Raw genomic sequence first — 21,085 nt, forward strand, 5'->3', positions numbered from 1 at the left:
TATATATATATATATATATATATATATATATATATATATATATGTGTGTATATTCACAAATATACATATATAGGAAAATAAGTGCGCTATAAATCGGGGAGGTTGAAGGATAATGTGTTGATTTTATTCTGTATGAAATCAAATCAACTTTGATGTTTAAGTGTTGGTTGGGTAGGTATCTCTCTCTTTAACATAAATTGATGAGAGAGAGACTCTTCTTCAAAACTATTTATAAGGTCTCCCTATTTGAAAATAACAAAATAATTTTAAAATTCATATAACCGTAACTAATATAAACTGATCAAACGGTTATTTCAGTCCTATACCCGGTGAATATTACACTGATTGATTTTTACTATTGATTTACACAACCAATGTATGTGTACGAGCGCTGCACAATGTATTTCACGCGATATATATATATCGTAGTATAAACCTGTATCAGACACTAAACAACATAAGTATTTGGTCCGAACGTGTCAATTTTTTTCATTTTCATTAACAAATATTCAAATTTTACTTCGCAATCAAAAAAAAAATTAAAAGCATTTCGGCAATGGAGCCCATATCAACAAATACGTATATGTATTTTTTACTAGGGTTTACTAAAATTTAAATAAATCACAATATGAATATTGATTTGAAAAAAGAAAGACTCAATGAAGTCTTTATATTGGAGAAGGTGACATAAATTACTACAAGTTGCTGACGTGGGAGAAGCAATATATTATTATTTATTAATTTTCCTCTTCTTTTTAGATATATATATTAATATTAGTAAATGGAAAGAAATAAGGAAAAAATAAAGTAGATGAAAATCCAGCTAATTGGTGTTGAAGAATGACAAGAGCCCCACGTGGGGGAGAGGACAGCCAGTTCACGGACTTGAACACTTGTCTTTAATCTTTTAGCTGTCTAATGCTTCGCTGGCATTATTTTACATTTCTTCCTATTTTGACCTTCTCAAATATATGTATTTTTGATTTTTCCCTCACACTACATTATTAAAATATATAATAATATTGTTCTGAATTATTATTACGTGGAATTTGTTTTCCCATCAATTTTACTACCTTTTATGTTTATCATTAAAAATCACTGGTTCCAGATATAAAGGAAATTGAATATTGCAATAAAGTACCTTGAATTTTACCTTTTTACCTGTTGCACCACAAAAGATTTACTTCGACTTGAATATTGCAATAAAGTACCTTTAATTTTTCAATATCAAAGTTTCACCCATGCAAGTTACCCAATGGCTATATTGAAGACATTTAATATTTTTATCGGACATTTAATACTTTTATCTTCTACCCACTTGACAACTATCCATTCAACTAACACTACAATTTTTTCCTCTCAAATAAATAGTACTAAATTTCGATCCTTAAAAGGTGGTTTATTGGTAAAGTAAACGAGTGCGATGTTATTTTTAATTTGTGTTCAATGCTTTATAAATCGAGTTCATAACACATGCATGGCTAACTTAGAGTGATTTATTTGACGAAAAACAAAATAAATAATTTTCATATTAATTTTCTTGAACAAAATCCATATAATTATTGGAAAGAAAAATACTACCATATATTATCAGTAAAGCATTGACTCAAAATTCTAGTTGTTCTCAAGATGATTTAAAAAAAATGTTATGTTTAATAGTTTTTTATTGGAAATTACACCCGTTAAGAGTTAAGGGCATGGAACTATTGAATCTTAAAAATACTGTATGATCGATACGAGTTCAATTAACCTAAAGTTAAATGGTAAGAATTTCACACGAAGTTCGAAGGCAAGGTTCAATCTCGCATTGCTCACTAAGTACTCCATAGATTATCTAAATATACTTCTATTGTTTCTACACGATTCCGACTGAATTGACCATCGGTGTTCTAACACTGTGAAACCTTCCCCGATACTCTTTTTTTGCATGTCTCTCAAAGCGCGCGAGTTTCTGCTTATTCGGACCCATTCCACTTCCTCAATTTCGTGATTGAGTCATTTAAGCTACATGGTTCTGTATTTCATATGTGAAATTAGTGAATCTTAAAATTTAATTATTATTATTATTTTTTTTACTGATTTTGGAGGGAAAAATGAATGTCGGGGGTTCTTGCATCTTGCTTATTCCTAGTAATAATTAATTAATGTAGGAATTGTTGGGAATTAGGGGCCATACAGCAAAGTGACAGAAGGCTATTCCCAAGTCATTGTGGGTGCTCCAGAATTCTTCAAACCACAAAAAATAATTTAAATTCCAAACGAATCTTCGAATGTGGACAACACAACTCGACTAAATATATATATATAAAAATTTATATTCACCTAAAATTAAAAAAAAAATATCATCACAATTTTTACAATATCTTATCATCATTCATAACTTAATTATTTCAATAAATAAAATCTCATCACCTGACCTACAACAGGCGTTTCCATTCAGATATATATCTTATGTTTATATATATTTTGATTTATTTATTTAATTATTGATATATGCTTTTTCTTGTCCGAATTATGATGACCTGCTTCTTTTTCAAAGTGTTATTAATTTATGTTTATTTTTCTGTATGATTTATGTTTATTGGCTGTTAGGACAGTTAGCTGTGTAAACATCTAATGATTGGGTAGGTTAGAACGTGGGGTCATGTGGATATACTGATTGATTATAGCCTGTCTAAAACAAGAAACCGGATAAATTCAAAATTAAATTTAAATATATAGTTTATAGAAAAATTTAGTGAAATTTATAATTTTTTAGGTGTAAATTAATGGATATTTATTAATTCCTTGAATTGTATTAATTAATTTACATCAACCCCACCCACCCACATAATTGAATATAACAGAGATGTAATAGAAATTAAAAAAAAAATGAAAAGAAGATGAGTTTTACTGGAGATGATTTTCAATTTTCTTGATTATTCGAAAATAAAATAAGCCGAAACTATGAAATATTAATGCAATGCCTCGTTACTATGATTTTGATTATTATTTATACGTTACAGTTAAGGTTAACATTTATTTGATAATATAGTAAAAATCTAGAGAATTATGATCGAGGGGTTATGTGCTTATATTAAAAGTAAAAGGGAGTCATGTGCATAAATTTCAAACTACAGAGAAGTTATATGCTAATATATGCGCAAAACTCAAATTATAGGGGTTAAAAGGCTATTTACACTAAAATATATGAAAAAAACATATTGAATTAAAAAGTCAAAATAGGTCGTAGTGCCTTCCCTCGCTCTCAAATACGCGTGCAATAGGAACAAGTTACAAATTACCTTATATGTCAACATGACAAATTTTGAGAATATATTATTGAATCGAAAAGTCAAAATAGCCAAATATTTACTTAATTATTTTTTAGGATTAGTTGAAAAGGCATAATAATTTTTTGAATATAAATTCAAAATGACACCAATTTTGCTAGGAATACATAAATAGTAGGTAACAAAATGTCAAAATCACAAGGAACATAATATAGTACCGTTGCTTGATTGATTTGAACTTTTCATCCTTGTTATGGTGAAATATTTTAGTAGGTTAATAATACTGTATTGACTATTTGACTTCTAAAGTTATTTTGATTCGAAATATGTCAAAACTCAAAACATGTAATTAGTTGTTTATTGAGCTAGAATACTAATCCAACTTGAATCGTCAAGATTACATGTCGAGTGAGAAAGATATGCAAGAATTAATGACATTGTCCATAATTTTGATATTTTGAGTTACGTAAAATTCAAAACGTAACTCATTCATGTATAGCTTAGTCACCAGACATCTAATTTAACTGTTTCAAGTTGAATTAGAAAGTTAAATAAAAAAAAAATTGAATTAGAAAATGATTAAAAGCACGTTCGAAGTCAAACAATATTCGTAAACTGAAAAGACATTTAACATTTTAGATTATAATTAGTTTTATTTTATAAAATCATCTCAAAGTAATACTCAAAAGTAAAATCAATCCATAGTACATTACATATATTTGCACATATAATAATATATAAGATTTATTTTGAAATAATATGTCAACTAACTTTCGAAGTAATACGAATATTCACATACAAAATTGTGTATGTTTCATTATATATATATATATACATTATAATATATGAAGCGTCTCTATATAATGTGTGTGTATATATAAATGCAGAGAGAGAGGATAGCGCAGAGAGAAGAGAGAGAGAGAGAGAGAGAGAGAGACAGGGAGGACAGTGTGAAGTGGTGTTTAGTGACGCAGCTGTCATTGGAATTTCTGGAGCACACAAAGCCACAAATAATCGTTTACCTCTTCTCATATACAGCAATTCAGAAACTTTGCCTCTGTCGGACCGATCCCCCTTTCTCTCTCTACTTTCTCTCTCTCCTCCATATATTTCCATATATAATTCTTCTTCTTAATTTCTTATATATATATATACCATATAAAATACCCTCCCCCCTCTCTCTCTCTCTTCAAATTCCTGTTTGACCATAAATCACCAGAGCAATCCCATCCACCGCCGCCTTCGCCGGTGTCCGTCAGTTGAGGGATGGAGGTGGAGTCAACGTGCTCGCGGAGGAACGCAACACTGAAGAAAGCTGCGAGACTGCAATTTTGATTTTCCAATTTTGTGTTTTGGTTCGTTAATTATCAGCAAAAAGTCGCATTGGGCGTTGATTGATTGATTAATTAGCATATATATGCGATTATGGCACACCATCAGCATTATCAATCGCCATTCGGAGACACGACATTCACGAAGGTGTTCGTCGGAGGTCTCGCCTGGGAAACTCCGACCGACGTAATGCGCGGCTACTTCGAACAGTTCGGCGATATTCTCGAGGCCGTCATCATCAAGGACAAGAACACCGGAAAATCCAAGGGTTACGGATTCGTAAGCACTTTCATATCTTTTTTTAAATATATATATATATATATTAATATTGGATCATAAATAAATAAAATAAAGAAATTGAATTGATAGGTAACATTTCGGGAAGCTGAATCGGCGAATAGAGCTTGTGTTGATCCAAACCCTGTGATTGATGGAAGAAGAGCCAATTGCAACATTGCTTCTTTAGGAAGACCACGACCATCTCCTCCTAGAGGTTTAATTTCTTTTTTTTATTTACTTAATTAATTAATTAATTAATGGGGATCGATATATCGATGTGTATAATGTGGGTACATACATGATCAGGAAGAAATCAATATCAAGGAGGAGGCGGCGGAGGAAGAGCGCCACCATTGTATCAGTCGTTAGCTCCGGCGCCACTGCCGCCGCCACCCACGGCCATTTATCCACCTTACGGGTACGTGATTAATTGGCCAATTGGTCTCCCTGTATGTATAATAATATAGCTGGTGGGCCATTTTCCACAATATATTGTAGCCATAGGGTGGGGACATAGGTACTTTTATTATTCATTTTTTTTAATATATATATATAATAAATAAAACAAAATTAAAATTAAAATAAATAAATAAAGCCGAAATGTATTGAATGCAGTAGTTATTGGCAGATGAACAATATATAATAAGCGAATTGATGATATAAATTGGGTAACAATTGTAGATTTTTTATGTTTTTTTTTTAATGTTAACAGAATATAATGAAAAAAATACTATTAATCACGTAAAAAATAGCTTATCAAAACCACAAAATAATATTAATTCATAACTCATTGCTCTCTATGACATTTAATTAGTGTGTGTAATCATCATCAACCTTGTCTATTTTATAAATCATCAATAATTATTAAAAAAATATATATATAATTAGTAATTTATATATTGATGCATTTTATGTTATATTATTCAGGTACGCAACTTACCCAACTGATTATGGTTATAACCAGGTTCGTGCCTCTCACGATCTCAACTCTCATTTTTTTTTTTTTTATAATTAAAATTATTATTTTAACATACAATAATTTATTTGTAATTTATAAAATTAATTTGAACAGACAATGTATAATCAGCAAGTCCAGCAAACGCAGCAGTATTATAATCAGGTGTATGCGGGTTCACCATCTTCAACACCATATTACTATGGATACTCAATGCACGCACCACCACGGGGCGGCACCTTTTCCATACCCCAGGCAACGGCGGCGGCGGCGGCGCAGCGTTTCCAAGGACCTTCTTATCTTTACTATCCTGCGCAGGTGGACCCCACCTCCTCTTCCACCTACACTCCTCCTCCACCACCACCACCACCTTTAGTACTCCGACCAACAACAAGACTCTCCTTTCCGCCGCCCTCCACCACCTCCGGTACGTGTACACAATCATTATATTCAACTCCCTCATTTCCGATTCAGTATATATAATCATTGCAAATTTTACATGACATTATTACATCATTAAATTTATACCCCGTGCAATAATTATTTCTCAATATATATGTAGTAATAATAAATTTTAATTTTTTTAATTAAAAGAAAAAGAATAGTGACACTGAGCACGTGACAAAGAGCTGTACAAAAAGTTTAGTGGTAAGACCAAATGAAATTAATGGGTCAAAGGGGGCATTTATGCCAGAGAGGCATGGCAGTGAACTTATTGTGGCACCATGTGCATTTCAGACAAAATTGAGGCAACATAGGTGTAGTAGTGTTGTCTTTTATTTTTTGGATAATTTTCATTTACCATTTTATTTATTTTATTTTATTTTGTTACATATATACTATTTTTTGATTTTTTTTTTTTGGTATGATAATATAAGATAAGATGTCACTATTACTATTATTATTACAGTCGTCTCGTCTCGTCGCATCTAACGTCCGAAAACTTTATTTAGCATGCTAATTTTATTTTTCCAGAATTACATCTTTACAAAAAAGTTACTGCGACAAAAAAAACTTTACAATAAATTATAATTTCATGCAAGATTAAATAATAAAATTAATATGTGTGCTTATTTTTTATTTTTATTTTTAATTTAAATTTGTTAGGAGAATCAGGTGTTCCAATTCAAACTCCAACAGAAACAGAAGCTGGCCCTGCTACTTCAACAAGTCCTCCTGCTTAGAACAACAAATTCGGCCAATCAAACATGGAAAAAGAAAAATTTATTCGGAAAACTAAATTAATTTTCTGTTCTCTTCCTCTATCTTGTAACCATTTTTTTTCCTCCCTCGGTTTTCTGAAGTCGATGATGGTTCATATAATTAACAAAGAATTCTTGAAAGCCAATATTTTTTTATTTACCTAAATTGATGTATTAATCGTATGGGGAAGAATAAACTCTCCCCTCCTTAAAATAATTACATGGATATATATATTTGCACGTACGCGTTTACCTTCCTTTTAGTTTTTGCTGTTTCTTGTTTCGTTTTTTTGTTTAATTGCGCACCTATTTTCGGTATCACAGATGATATTATTTTGCGCAGTGTGTAAAGTGTGAAATTTAGGTATAATCCATTATTGATCGAGACTCATCCTATCTTAACAATCAGACGAGACCTCATATAATACGGAAATTAGACTAGATCGACGAGCGAGCGAGTACTGAGTGCGTTACAGAAAATCAAAATTTTAAAAATCCAGTTGGCATGCATATAGGCTATAGCTTCATACTCAAAGAAATTTGTCATTAAAAGGACAAAACTCACTGCAATAAAATTCATACAACATTTTTTACCCATAACCAGTATATATAATAACTATCACTCTCATAAATAAATAAATAAAAATTGCATGAAATTTTTTAAAGGCAAACTTATGCAACCTGCAACTCTTAAAAGACGTAGCTAAATTCAGGTTTATATATATATATATATATATATATATATATATATATATATATATATATATACTTATTCTTGCACCACAATCAATTCGCACTGAAATCTGGATAATAAACCATAACAAATTAACATAAATGAGAAAAGGACCACAATATTCTAGCCGCCCATTTTTCTATGTTAAGTCATAGTTTAATCCCTCATGCAACCACATAATTAAATTGTGACATATGTAAATATATTATATATATATATACACATATATATATACATGGGATTGTGCCATAATTATAAAAAAATTACTGGTGCATGGCTCATGCAAGAAATGGAAATACCCCCCCACCCTGGCCCCAGATCAATTAAAGCAGTTTTTAAGGTTTGTGTTTTATCATACCAAAAGAGGATGTTTTATACAGACAGCAGATAATAAACCCTATATCTCCTCTTAACAAAGGTTGTTTTCACTCAACCAACTTATATTCTCAATCTTGCATATATATATATCATATACATATGTAACTACTATTCAACCTAGGTTAAATTCTAGGGATAATATTAATACATATATATGTATATTATATATGTATATATAAGAGGCCTTGAAATATAATACAAGATTAAAAACCTAGTTAGCATGGAGGGTTCTTCAGGTAATAATTTAGGCAGCAATAATATTTTTTCTTGTACCCCTATTTACAACAAAGATCGTATCGAAGCTTACGATTTTTTTCCGAAGAAATCACCGTCTTCTTCATCTTCATCTTCTTCTTCCTCAACATCGTCATCGACAAAATCTTCCATCAAATTTTCGAAGTTGTTTGCCGATGAAAACGAAAACGAAGAATCTGCTGCGGTGGCTCTGCATATCGGGCTTCCTAATTATTGCTCGACAAATGATAGTATCAAGAAATTCGATGCGAATAATTCAGCAGAGAAAAGCAGCTGTCCGTATTGGATACCTACACCTGCACAAATACTGGTTGGCTTCACTCATTTCTCTTGCCACATTTGCAAGAAAACCTTCAATCGCTACAATAATCTCCAGGTGTGCATGCTTCACCATATTAATTAAGTATGCTTTTCGTTAATTAAATTAATATTAATTTCAAAAATTTATTGCAATTATATCGAATTGCTAAAAAATTCCTCATGTTATTACTTTATTGGCAAATATCCTTATAATAAAAAAAAATGAGTTTTTAGGGGTAGTTTGTGAAAAATAAAATAACGGTTTTTTAATTCAATAATAAACCCTTAAATTTGAATATATAATTTTTTTTATTTCTAAATAAGCACACACAAAAAAAAATTAAATACAAAGACATGCAATTAGGGTTTTTGAACTAGGTCATATATATATACGAATTCTTGAATATGGCGATCAGATGCACATGTGGGGACACGGCTCGCAGTTCCGGCGGGGCCCGGATTCGTTGAAGGGGAGTCAGCCACGTATCATGGTCGGAATACCGTGCTATTGCTGCGAAGAAGGGTGCAGGAACAACATAAACCACCCTAGGGCGAAACCGCTGAAGGATTTCCGGACGCTGCAAACGCATTACAAGAGGAAACACGGGACGAAGAGATTCTCTTGCCGGAAGTGCGGCAAGTGTTTGGCCGTGAAAGGCGACTGGCGGACGCACGAGAAGAACTGCGGCAAGCGGTGGCTCTGCGTCTGCGGTTCCGATTTTAAGCACAAGAGGTCGCTTAAAGACCACGTCGCTTCCTTTGGTTCCGGCCATGGACCCTCTACCGCTGCTGCCGCCTACTTTTAATCATCGTCGGGCCACTCGGTTTGTTGTAATATTCCGATTTGTATGTTTTTTTTTTTCATGGATTGGATTCTTTGAGTTTATAACCACGGTTTTCTTGTGTGTTTTGTGTTTATGTAATGTGGATTGAATGTTATGTATTATGAATGCGTGGGCATGCATGCATGTAATAATTTTAATATTTGTAATAATTACATTATTTTTAATTCTACTATTTATTTAAATATATCAAAAATTATGTCTTCTACTCAACTTAAAGGGGAAAAATGGAAAAAAATGTAAGTACCAATGTTACTATTAGGTTTGTTAAATGATTCTATCTGTTACCAAAACAGATAGAAGTTGTTATGTTTTGGAAAATACCAATTATTTAAAATTGTTTCACTTTAAATTATATAGTCACAATGTATGCATTTTAAAGGAATTTGGAGGATAAATCAAGTTTAATCATGATAATTTGTTTTCCCTAATTTGAAAGAAGACTTTGTTTTTGGATTTCTATGTTTATCTTTAGCTTAATATACAGTAATATTTTGGGATATTTTCGAATACTACTGTTTCGGAATGTATAAATGGTCCTTATTATCAAACAAAATGAATTTGAAATAACTAACAAGTACTTTCAAGTTTAAAATAACAATGATCTTTGTAATTTTAAGCTTTCAACTTTGGGATTTTAGCTCGTTAGTATTATTTTTTTTTTTCCCAGTTTCATATACTTTGAACACTGCACTTCCTCCTATTAGTTTCTCTTACAATTAGCATTCCAAAATTTCAGGTGGATAGAGAGCTAGCTGTAAACGAAACTTAAAGCGAAGAAGTGCAGTGTTCAGTGTATAATACTAGAAAGTGGACCGTATATGGAATTAGTCAAAAGAGATTAAAAGCTAATTAAACCCCTTTAACTTTTAAATAAATAAAATTCCAAATGGGAAGAAACACAAATACTCTGACAACATTCTAATGTTTTAAGGCCCAATTAGATGATTGGGCCGGAAAATAGTGTTGAATTTGAGGCATGTGAATCAAATTAATACACGCTAGGGTAATAATGGAGAAAATTGATTGGGGCTCTTCAAAAACTTCCATGTACTCCAGATGTAAATAAATATTGTCACGTGCTTGTTTCATTATTTCGTAGGTGTTTAATACTTTTTTCACATACATGTATGTATATATTCATGAATGTTTCATAAATAGATTGCTATGTTGCAATTAATGCCGCATGTGGTTGGTTCCTGCCCCTTTCACTAAGCATATCTTCCAATTCATTGTTACACATTCGTATTTTAGTGATTGTTTTTCTCTCATTATGCAACACCAATTAGTATAAAGACTCTTGCAATATTTATACACGTAATAATATATATTCAATCTATAATTTTGTATTCTACAATTCATTAATTTTAATATTATTTTTTTAGGGCAAATTACGGCCATCATCTGAATTATGGCCAAATTACGAAAATCTCCCTATTATTTGGGTAATTACAGTCACCCTTTTAACTATTAATTATGTATTATCTTACGAAAATACCTCTCAAGAGGTAAATTTATGGATGTTAAATCGGTAAAACCGAAAAAGAATTTCGGTACGTCAACATTTCATACTGTTTATCAAACTGAACATACGATTTTTCGTAAGGAGGGGTTTTTTCGTAATTTTGTCAGACCTTAGAGGTGACCGTAATTTGACATTTATTTAAGTACAATTAATTGTGATTAAGGACTTTTTTTTTTGGGGACGGGACATAAAGAAAGACTAAGATAATTAAATAAATTATATGATTGGTTCGACTAGGCATTGAAATAGACAAGTCACGTATTGTTAAAAAAAAAAAATTAGATTAGATTAGATAGATGTATGCCCCATATCATTGGAATAAATTTCATTAAAACATCTCACATGCATATTTGAATTATAGGACCTTCTTATAGATAGGTGTGACCCTATATTTTCCACGTCACTATACCAATCATCATCGTATTATTATTAAAAAAAATTGAAGACATAGGTTTTGTAATTGGTTTATTTGACTTTTAACTGTTAATTTGCACAAAATTAGACGAAGTGCGCGATTATTTGACCTCATTGATGATTGAAAATTATCCAGTATAGATGACCCATTTCATAATTAACCGTTACGAAAACAAAGAAGGGGAAAATTAGTGTAGCAAAATTGGCCAAAAGTTTTCTCTATTGGTTAATAAATATTATTCCCAATATTTATATTATATAGTTGGAGAAAAACATGTATGTCATGTTATTATAACATGTTGTCGAAAATGAGTATTGAACAATCAGCTGAATTAATTTTATAAAATAAACTCAATTTATTTCTAGAAGAAGTACTAATGGACAAATAGCTTGACAAGTACTATGATTTGAAATATTCCTAATAAAAGTTTTTATATATTTTTTATTTATAAATATAAATAAAAATCCACAAATGCCTAACTTGTGACCTCGTAACCTATTATTCCACGGACAAAGAGTTATTATTGAAATAATGTCAATTAAAGAATAGAATATATTCCAAGTGACGATTTATTACGACAAAAATAATTGTTGTGAAAGCGCGTTTTGAAAGTAGCTTATTTCTCACGGGTATGCCCCTCTTGACAATTGACATTCATCTGAAAGATCTTTGTCATTATATATATTAGGGCTGAGACTGGGTTGGGTCGGTCGTGTACCAGCCTAAAAACCGACTCATCCGTCAAACCATTTTTGCTCAAATTTGAAAACCGTTGCCGACCCAACCTTTGTGGGTCGGTTGATGGTTGACAACCGAATATTTGGTTTCAGAATGGGTCGGTTGATGGTTTATACCCGCAACCTAGTCCACTTAAAAAAAAATCAAAATTTGGAGTAAAAATATCCGTATTTTGCATAATGCCACGATGGAATCATCATTTATCAGATCAAAATAATTAATAACAATCTGACGAAAAATATAATCAGGAAATTCAAAGTAATTTCAAATATGCACAAGAGCTTTAGTGGAGTTTTGTGGGCTCTTTGTTTAAACTTGGGAATAAAGAAACTAGTGGAAGATTTATGTCAATTTTTTTTTCCTTTGTTGGTTGTTTTTAAAATTTAAAATACTAATTATTTTGATAATTTCATAACCACTTAAGAAAACACGGCCTTTATTTTATATTTTTAATAAAATTTTAATAATATAGTTGGATGACTGATAATTATCGGTCAACCAACTTGTGATAATATTAGAAACCACCAACCGACCCATTATAGATGGGTTGGTTGAAATTTTCGACCCGATCCAATGGGTCGGTTAAAAATTAATTATCCGCCTAAAAATATGGTCGGTAATGGGTCGGTTGGTGGATAAAAACCAACCCAATCCCAGCCCTAATATATATATATATATATATATATATATATATATATATATATATATATATATATATATATATAATTTTCTTTCTTTCTTATCTAACAAAATAAATTTATTTTTATAATAAAAATAAATTAATTAATGGCCAATAGGTTATCTATATACTAGATTTGGAAATGGACACGAATAATATAAGAATACAATATACGAATAATGAGTATTAATGATAACAACATATTATTATATGCCTTAATCACTATCAGATATGTGTCATGAAAATAATTTTACTAATTACATATACTAAATTTGTAAATTATATCCTTTGTAAATTAGTCACATCAATGTGATATACTAAATAGAATTTATATATTGTTTATGTACCTTTATGAGTAGCATTTTTTTAGTTTTGTAGATGGACTAAAATGCCCTTATTCACAAATTAATAAAAGATAATGTTGGAGAGATAATAAAGGTAAACTCGTAAATTATACAGTCAATGCAGAATTAGAATTATAAAGTGTAACATAATATGAATTTTTTTTTAAAGTGATGAAATAGAGGGAGAACATGGTAATTAAAGGCATCTTAGTGGGGGAAAATATTGGTAGGAACATTTAATCATGCAAACTGTGAGCTTAGTCTCATACTTATAATTAAAGCAACATTTATGATGACCTTTTTAAACACACTAGTAAAGTTGACTTTTCTTGGAAAGTCCCTTTTTAATTCAAATAAAATCTCCATGTAGCACATACCGTATTGAGAAAATTCATGCGACGTTATATTGAAGAAATAAAATTAATAAAAAATATGTAAAAAAAATTAAAAAATTAAACAAAAAAATAAAAATAAAAATAAAAAAGTAAAAAAAAAAATCGAAAAATAGTAGTGGGCCTTGGGTAAAGTTTGGGGTCAAAGGGCTGATGCACAAAGAACATGCAGCACATCATAAAGTCATGTGAACTAGATTTCATATTTTGACTAACCCAAGAAATAAAAAGGCCATACCGAGGTCCATCTCCATTAATTATTATTTTTATTTTATTTTAAGTATTTTATTTGGTTTCATAAATTAATTAAACATTTGTCATTCATTGAAAATAAAACTAGCCAGGATGGATACACACTCCTACTGATTTTATTCATCACTGTTGACTTGTTTAGTTTAAATATATTATATTTTATTCTAGATTTTAATTTATTTATTATTTTTTTTAATCTTGACACCATAAAATTTAATTGATGTGTTACATCTGATTATTTAATTTCTATTTTTCTAGTATGATCCTGAATTCTATAATTTTATAGCGTATAAATTTTGTAGGGTAGCATTTTCACCTTATTTAAAATAGAAATAAATGAAAAAAACAAAAACAAAAATAAAATCATATATCCGAATTTTCCCAATAGTGACATGGCGTGATCAGCCACATGATCGCATCCGTAGAAATAGAATCACCATCACCAGAAAAGGACACGTCACTCTCACAAAGGAGAGTGTGTGATCCAGTGCAGCAGTCCACACGCGTTGTACCATACTCCGTTCACACCACAGCCGACACGTCAATCGGACTGTCTTCACTCACCACCGACACACGCAGTCCAAGGTGGGTCCCACCCAGCCTACGAAAACAAATGGACCTGCATGTGACTCCTATTATTAATTATTTTATACAAACTCTAATTAGTATTAATTATTTGCTGAAATTATGCATTCTTTTTTATGAATTAATAATTTATTGAAATTACCGAGTAAATTCCTTTACTTAATCAAAGAAGGTGCTGTCTCTTGAAGTACGTTTAATAAAAATAAAATATTACTAATTAAAGTGCACTAATTACTGAGCTACTAGCAAATTGCTACTATTATATACCAAGTAAAAAGTCAATTTTAAATATAATTCAGGGTGTATAACTGTGAAATATATTTAACCGTATACAATTATTTTTACTCCAACAAAAGATAAAAAAGGTATTTTATTTCCAATTACGCCGTGGTTCAGAAAGGCTTTAACCATGCCCCTCTATAATGGAAATTCGAAAGGGACTGCATTAACTTTTGCTAGCTGGAAATTCGAGTTTCTACAAGCCTAGAATATACATTCCGTTTATATATTTTATTTAAAAAAAATTAAATTCCAATGAAATTCAATTAAATGAGTCTAAATGTTTAAAATTTCAATTAGTGTTTTTTTTTTAAACTTTTTCTTTTAAATTTATTTATTAAAAATAAAATAAAATAACAAAGTATATATATATTTTTTTATCGCTAATAATTTACAATCATTGAGATTATGAGCTGATTGTCTCTCTCAAATTAAATGTGGCAATTAATTAATTAAGCCCTACTTAAAAGTAAAAAAGAGTAATTACAGCTGGGATCGAACTATAGTTTCAAGCTGGCCTATTTGGGGTGTGTATTTAATGAACAATTAAATAATATCATTAAATTAAATAATTAATGTAATACCTTAAATAAATCAGATAAATAATCGGAGTATATTTAATTAATAAATTAATTACTGGGTAACAAATAGATGAAAGAACAGTCTCTCACGAGCGGGCCTCTGTCTGAGATTGGATCCGCAGTAGCCATATTCACACTTACTGCGTGTATGTATATATAATATATAGATACACCGCTATATTCATCTCTCTCTCTCTCTCTCTCTCTCTCGCGGATTCTCTCTCGTCCGTGTTCTCTGAAATTAGTTCCTGAAAGCGCGTAAGGAAATAGGTGCCGAGAGGGGAATTGGGAGGAAGTGCGTGTTTTCTTCTCTCTCTCTGTGTGTGTGTGTTTCCTAATGAAAGCAATGGTGTGGGTAGCTGAGAAGAGGACAAATCTTGGGTTCGTAACAAATTCATGAAATCCCGCAACGGAATAGCCTGCAATTGAGGGATTTAATTTTGTTTATTCGTTCCGTTCGGTGAATTTTTTGCATCTTTTCAGGTAACCCACTGCAAAAATTGGGGAAAACGTTGCTTTGTGCAACTGCTTTCGTTTTTCTTTTTTCTTTTTAATTCAGTGGCGAAGAGATTTATTGCATTCGTAATGTTGATCCAAATGGGTATTTTGTAATTTCCGGATTGTGTTCTTATTATCCGGAGTGACTGAAGTGAAGTGATTTTCAGTTTCAGTCAGCTTTATTATCTGCTGTTTCTTTCTTCTTAAGGCAAGAACTAATCACTAGTACCTTCGAACTTAATCTATTATCAATTACTTGTATAATCCCTCTGCTTGATGTAATTGCTATTCAATCATAGTGTGTGAGTTGTTTGTTTAGGTAGGGACCTATTTTGATTTCTTGCAACAGATCTAATTCAGACCACTGAGTTGCCTCTTTTATTTTTTTTGCTTTTTTAATAACAAGGAATCACGGTTTGGGTTGTTTCTAATGATTACAGTGATTGTTTCTTTGTGGGGTTGTGTTATAGGTTTAAAATGTCGAGGCCTCTTCACCGGGGTGTATTAGGCGGTGGCGGCGGTGGGCGATTTTCAGCAAACAGTCACGATTTATGGGAAGACTCTCAGATGAAAGAACGCCCGGATAAGGAAGACGTGGATCCGAAACGTACAAACGGAGCGGACCACACTCATTCGTCCATCAAGTTTCTATTTCGATACCTCTTCCCGGACAATTTATCCTCGAAGCACGGTCTGAACGAGAACAGTTTCATGTCGGATCCCTTCAGCCCCGGTCCCACAAGGAGTCGCCATAAAGTGACGCTCTCTTTCCTCAAATTCAGTTTAGTCGTGATCGTAATTCTCGCTCTCACCGGTTCATTTTATTGGACGCTTTCTATAACTTCCACTTCGAGGGGGCAGATATTTAGAGGGTATAGGCGGCTCCAAGAGCAAGTGGTGACAGATCTTTATGAAATCGGGGAGCTCTCTCTAGGGTTTTCGAGGATGAGAGAATTGGAGTACTGTTCGATGGAGTCTTTGAACTACGTGCCTTGCTTCAATGTTTCGGAAAATCTTGCTCTGGGATTATCGGACGGTGAAGAGTTTGACCGCCATTGTGGGCCCGGTTCGAAACAGAGCTGCTTGGTTCTGCCACCTCTTAATTATAGGATTCCCCTTCGGTGGCCTTCGGGGAGAGATGTTATCTGGTTGGCTAATGTTAACATTACTGCACAGGAGGTGCTTTCTTCTGGCAGTTTGACTAGGAGGTAGGTCAAAGAACTGTCTCTTTTTAATTATCGAATAGCAATTCGGTGGTGGCATCTGATGTATTTTTGTTGTATGTATAGAATGATGATGGTGGATGAAGATCAAATTTCTTTCCGTTCGGGGTTTTCTGATGTTGAAGACTACGCGCATCAAATTGCGGAAATTATTGGGCTTAGGAATGTATCTTATTTTACACAAGCCGGAGTAAGTTGAAAAACACCGTATTGTTTTTGTTCTGATATAACTTCTCTGCTCTTAGTTATGTTTTCTTATCTCTTTACAGCTGTTGTGTTTCTGTTTGTTTTTCGGATTGCTGATAAATATTATGTATGTAGATGCCTGCATTTCGGGTATATGTGCAGGTTTTTACAGTGGTAGCTGTTACTTGATTTTGGTTTTTGCTTTTGCTACACGTTTGTCCGAATTTGCTTCGACCCACTAAATATAACTCAATTACGGACTATCTTTTAAATACTTGTTCTTGTATTGATGACTCAATCACAACATATGCTTATCAGACAACATTTATGTTATTTTTATTCAGGTTCGAACAATCTTGGACATAGAATGCGGTTACGGTAGTTTAGGTGCGCATCTATCGTCGAACCAACTACTGACAATGTGCCTAGCAAACTACGAGGCATCAGGCAGTCAAGTTCAACTAACCCTCGAACGAGGTCTCCCCGCAATTATTGGCTCGTTCACTTCAAAGCAATTACCATATCCATCGCTCTCTTTCGACATGATACACTGTGTTAGATGCCACGTTGACTGGGATAAAAAAGGTCAAATCTCCATTCTCTTATTTCTCATCGTTGTTTGTACCTTCCATTTTTTTTTGTTTCTTTACCTAATCTTTTTTTTTTTTTTTCTCGTGTGGCTCAGATGGAATATACTTGTTCGAAGTTGACCGGTTGTTGCGACCTGGTGGATATTTCGTGTGGACCGACCCGCTTATAAATTCTCAGCGCTCGGTTCGAGATAAAGCGAATCTGAAGAAATGGAATACGGTCCGTTCGTTGACAGAGAATCTCTGCTGGGTGATGCTGCCTCAGCAAGATGACACTGTTGTGTGGAAGAAGACTAGTAAGAAGAATTGCTATTCAGCAAGGTAAGGCATATTATTCATTTTAGGACAACTAAATTGCAAAGGATCATCGTATATTTCTTATGTTGTATATGTTTGCTTCTTCTCTCTCTAGGAAAGCTGGCTCACCTCTTTGCAGTAAGGGGCATGACAATGAGTCACCGTATTATCGGCCGCTCCAGTCTTGCATTGGAGGTACTCAGAGCCGTCGGTGGATTCCGATTGAAGAAAGGAGGAAATGGCCTGCTCAGTCTAAATTGAACTCCGCTGAACTCGAACTTCATGGTAATAATATTTAAAGATGTATTATTTTATTACCTCTTGGCTCTTGTGTAGGGATGTAACTCGGACGGATCAGATTGAAATTAGTACTTTCGGTAAGAAAAAATTAAAAAATAAATAAATCGGAAGTTTAAAACTAATTTTAATTCCATTTTGAAAAAATCAAAAACCCGGAAATCGGAATGAAAAACTTGTTCCAAAACCGAACATTTTCGGATCGGGATAAATACATAATAATACTGGTATTGAAGCGTAATAAATCGGAATTTTCAGAAATATTTTAAGAAATTAAATCGGATTGGAAATTGGTATCTAATATGCATACCAATCCCGTTCCAATATTTTATTTTTGGGGAAAAAATGGAATTTCGGAATGAAAGGTACTGTTCCATAATCGGAAATATTCGAATCGGAATCGGCTGAATTCGTAAATTTCGTTCCAATTTGCACCCCTACCCTTGTCTGAAGTCAAAGTATTGCAATTTATGATGTTTTTGTTTCGTCTTAGGTTTGCATTCGGAGGATTTTGGTGAGGATGCTATTAGCTGGAACTTAGCCGTACGCAACTATTGGTCTCTGCTTTCGCCCTTAATATTTTCAGACCATCCTAAGAGACCTGGCGACGAAGATCCTTCGCCTCCTTACAACATGCTGAGAAATGTTTTGGACATGAATGCTCGTTTCGGTGGATTTAATGCTGCCATGTTGGAAACTGGCAAGTCCGTTTGGGTTATGAATGTGGTCCCCACAAGGGGGCCCAACACTCTGCCTTTAGTACTTGACAGGGGTTTCGTTGGAGTTCTTCATGATTGGTAATTTTTTTTATTAAATCTTCTTCTCGATACTTTCATCCTTATTGCTTTCTGTTGATTATCTCATTTACTTCAATTGCCATTTAACAAATCTTTTATCTGCAGGTGCGAACCATTTCCAGCATATCCAAGAACGTACGATTTGGTTCATGCAGCGGGGCTTCTCTCTCTTGAATTTGGTGAACACCCAAGATGTCAAATGCTTGATTTATTTGCTGAGATAGATCGAATACTTCGTCCAGAGGTACGATATTTTATTACGATTTTATTAAAGTTTCTAAATATTTTTTTCTTCTTTAATTAAATTTCGTTCTTAAAATAAAAAATGCAGGGATGGTTTATTGTGAAGGACAACGGTCGATTAATTGAGTTTGCGAGATCTCTAACAACACATCTGAAATGGGATGCTCGAGTTGTGGAAATCGAGGGTAACAGCGAAGAGAGGCTTCTTATCTGCCAAAAACCTTTCCTCAAACGACAAAGCTAAAGCTAAATTCCGGAAAGTTCCGAAAAATTTACTATAGATGATAATATATTCACATTCGTTTTTTCTGGATCTGAAAATCAAATCTGTCCGATATAAATATTCCACCATAAGTGTGTGGAATGAAAAAGTTTTGAACTCGAAAAGATGATAGACGAAGGCCGCAAGCTCCTGTGGAGCCGTAAGGCAAGCATGGGGGGCAAAGATGTAATTACACAATTGAGACAACAGCAAGTGAAAACAGGGGGGGTTATGGGCATACTCTGTTTTTTTTGTTTTTTTGGTCTTGTGATGAGTTGTCTCATTGTAAGGGACACAATTACAGGATATAATTATATATATATATTTATATATTCAATTGTGAAGATATTTACAATAATTATTACTAGTGTATAGCAAGCAATAAGTAAGATTCCTAGATGTGCATTTTTTGAAAATGTTTGGATACTTCTATTATTTAGCTCTATTTAACTTTTATTATATTTTATTTCCTTAATTCTTACTACTTCCTCTGTCCAAATTTTCCTCTTTGCAATGTTTTGTTTTTCCACATGTTCTTTTATGGAGGTCAAGCACTACTTTTGAGACATATTTGGAATTTCATTTTTTTTCCTTTATCATTTAATTTCCGTACGAAGATACGACTAAAACGAGAGATACATACATGCCCATATATCTCACTACGTCTAGAGAGAAACATGCTTGTCGATTTTATTGCAAATCTAGTTCGAATGTAGGTATATCATCAAGTTTGAATTCATTTCTCATACTTCGCAGACAAAATGTAAATCAATTTTACTTGGCAAATCTAGTTTCGGTTTTTTCGTTCAAAATTGAGTTTCATAACATGCGTCTGATGTGCTGTCTGGAAGTTCTGGGGTTAAATAGGGATTCTTCATGATTAGGTTAAACTACACCTTGATCCCTCAGCCAATCTTCTACATCATTTACATCCCTAAAATCTTTTAATAAGAGTTAAAATAATCGTAATGCCATAACCGACCTTAGCTCAGTTGGTAGAGCGGAGGACTGTAGTAGGCTTATAGCAATCCTTAGGTCGCTGGTTCGAATCCGGCAGGTCGGATATTCTTTTCGTATCATTTATATTTTATTTTTTCCTCAAAAATGGATTTAATAATTGATACATATATTTTAAAATACCAACAACGTCATCATCCGACTTTAGCTCAGTTGGTAGAGCGGAGGACTGTAGTTGTTTCAATAGTAATCCTTAGGTCGCTGGTTCGAATCCGGCAAGTCGGATTTATTTTTTGTTTTTAATCATTAATTTGCAAAGCCATTTTTAATGCTTTATCTTTTTGTTCTTCTTTCTTTCTTTCAAACGATGTAATGGGCCGAAAGCGGGTCACAAGTT

The 21,085-nt window shown here is 32.6% G+C and overlaps 3 protein-coding genes and 2 non-coding genes across 5 annotated transcripts; all 5 read left to right on the plus strand.

The window, feature by feature from the left end:
- The first annotated feature begins 4,160 nt into the window (after positions 1 to 4,160).
- Positions 4,161 to 7,271, plus strand: LOC105958919 (RNA-binding (RRM/RBD/RNP motifs) family protein). The gene is made up of 6 exons (XM_088813756.1): positions 4,161 to 4,883; positions 4,974 to 5,097; positions 5,190 to 5,301; positions 5,811 to 5,847; positions 5,956 to 6,265; positions 6,946 to 7,271. Exons 1-6 carry the CDS (start codon positions 4,698 to 4,700, stop codon positions 7,020 to 7,022), a joined length of 846 nt encoding a protein of 281 aa, XP_088669882.1. The 5' UTR covers positions 4,161 to 4,697; the 3' UTR covers positions 7,023 to 7,271.
- A 956-nt stretch (positions 7,272 to 8,227) lies between these two features.
- Positions 8,228 to 9,720, plus strand: TT1 (C2H2 and C2HC zinc fingers superfamily protein). Its single transcript, XM_012982783.2, has 2 exons — positions 8,228 to 8,782; positions 9,123 to 9,720. The coding sequence occupies exons 1-2, from the start codon at positions 8,372 to 8,374 to the stop codon at positions 9,510 to 9,512; spliced, it is 801 nt and encodes a 266-aa protein (XP_012838237.2). The 5' UTR covers positions 8,228 to 8,371; the 3' UTR covers positions 9,513 to 9,720.
- Positions 9,721 to 15,323: 5,603 nt separating this feature from the next.
- On the plus strand, positions 15,324 to 20,215 carry TSD2 (S-adenosyl-L-methionine-dependent methyltransferases superfamily protein). The gene is made up of 9 exons (XM_088813015.1): positions 15,324 to 15,821; positions 16,307 to 17,044; positions 17,126 to 17,249; positions 17,590 to 17,830; positions 17,931 to 18,156; positions 18,248 to 18,417; positions 18,923 to 19,226; positions 19,332 to 19,470; positions 19,558 to 20,215. Exons 2-9 carry the CDS (start codon positions 16,314 to 16,316, stop codon positions 19,711 to 19,713), a joined length of 2,091 nt encoding a protein of 696 aa, XP_088669141.1. The 5' UTR covers positions 15,324 to 15,821; positions 16,307 to 16,313; the 3' UTR covers positions 19,714 to 20,215.
- Positions 20,216 to 20,708: 493 nt separating this feature from the next.
- On the plus strand, positions 20,709 to 20,794 carry TRNAY-GUA (transfer RNA tyrosine (anticodon GUA)). The gene is given in 2 exon segments: positions 20,709 to 20,745; positions 20,759 to 20,794. It is a non-coding gene; the product is annotated as a tRNA-Tyr (tRNA).
- A 92-nt stretch (positions 20,795 to 20,886) lies between these two features.
- Positions 20,887 to 20,973, plus strand: TRNAY-GUA (transfer RNA tyrosine (anticodon GUA)). Its single transcript is given in 2 exon segments — positions 20,887 to 20,923; positions 20,938 to 20,973. It is a non-coding gene; the product is annotated as a tRNA-Tyr (tRNA).
- The last annotated feature ends 112 nt before the right edge of the window (positions 20,974 to 21,085 follow it).

Source organism: Erythranthe guttata, chromosome 14, assembly GCF_056151865.1.
Source record: "Erythranthe guttata isolate IM_541 chromosome 14, IM_541, whole genome shotgun sequence".
Taxonomy (NCBI): Eukaryota; Viridiplantae; Streptophyta; class Magnoliopsida; order Lamiales; family Phrymaceae; genus Erythranthe; species Erythranthe guttata.

Excerpts from the sequence above, each read along its gene's own strand:
- LOC105958919 (XM_088813756.1), top strand. The coding sequence starts at position 4,698 with ATGGCACACCATCAGCATTATCAATCGCCATTCGGAGACACGACATTC. Across the intron at positions 5,098-5,189 it reads ACGACCATCTCCTCCTAGAG|GAAGAAATCAATATCAAGGA; the intron begins GTTTAATTTCTT and ends ATACATGATCAG. Across the intron at positions 5,848-5,955 it reads CTGATTATGGTTATAACCAG|ACAATGTATAATCAGCAAGT; the intron begins GTTCGTGCCTCT and ends TAATTTGAACAG.
- TT1 (XM_012982783.2), top strand. The coding sequence starts at position 8,372 with ATGGAGGGTTCTTCAGGTAATAATTTAGGCAGCAATAATATTTTTTCT. Across the intron at positions 8,783-9,122 it reads ATCGCTACAATAATCTCCAG|ATGCACATGTGGGGACACGG; the intron begins GTGTGCATGCTT and ends TATGGCGATCAG.
- TSD2 (XM_088813015.1), top strand. The coding sequence starts at position 16,314 with ATGTCGAGGCCTCTTCACCGGGGTGTATTAGGCGGTGGCGGCGGTGGG. Across the intron at positions 17,250-17,589 it reads CTTATTTTACACAAGCCGGA|GTTCGAACAATCTTGGACAT; the intron begins GTAAGTTGAAAA and ends ATTTTTATTCAG. Across the intron at positions 17,831-17,930 it reads CGTTGACTGGGATAAAAAAG|ATGGAATATACTTGTTCGAA; the intron begins GTCAAATCTCCA and ends CGTGTGGCTCAG.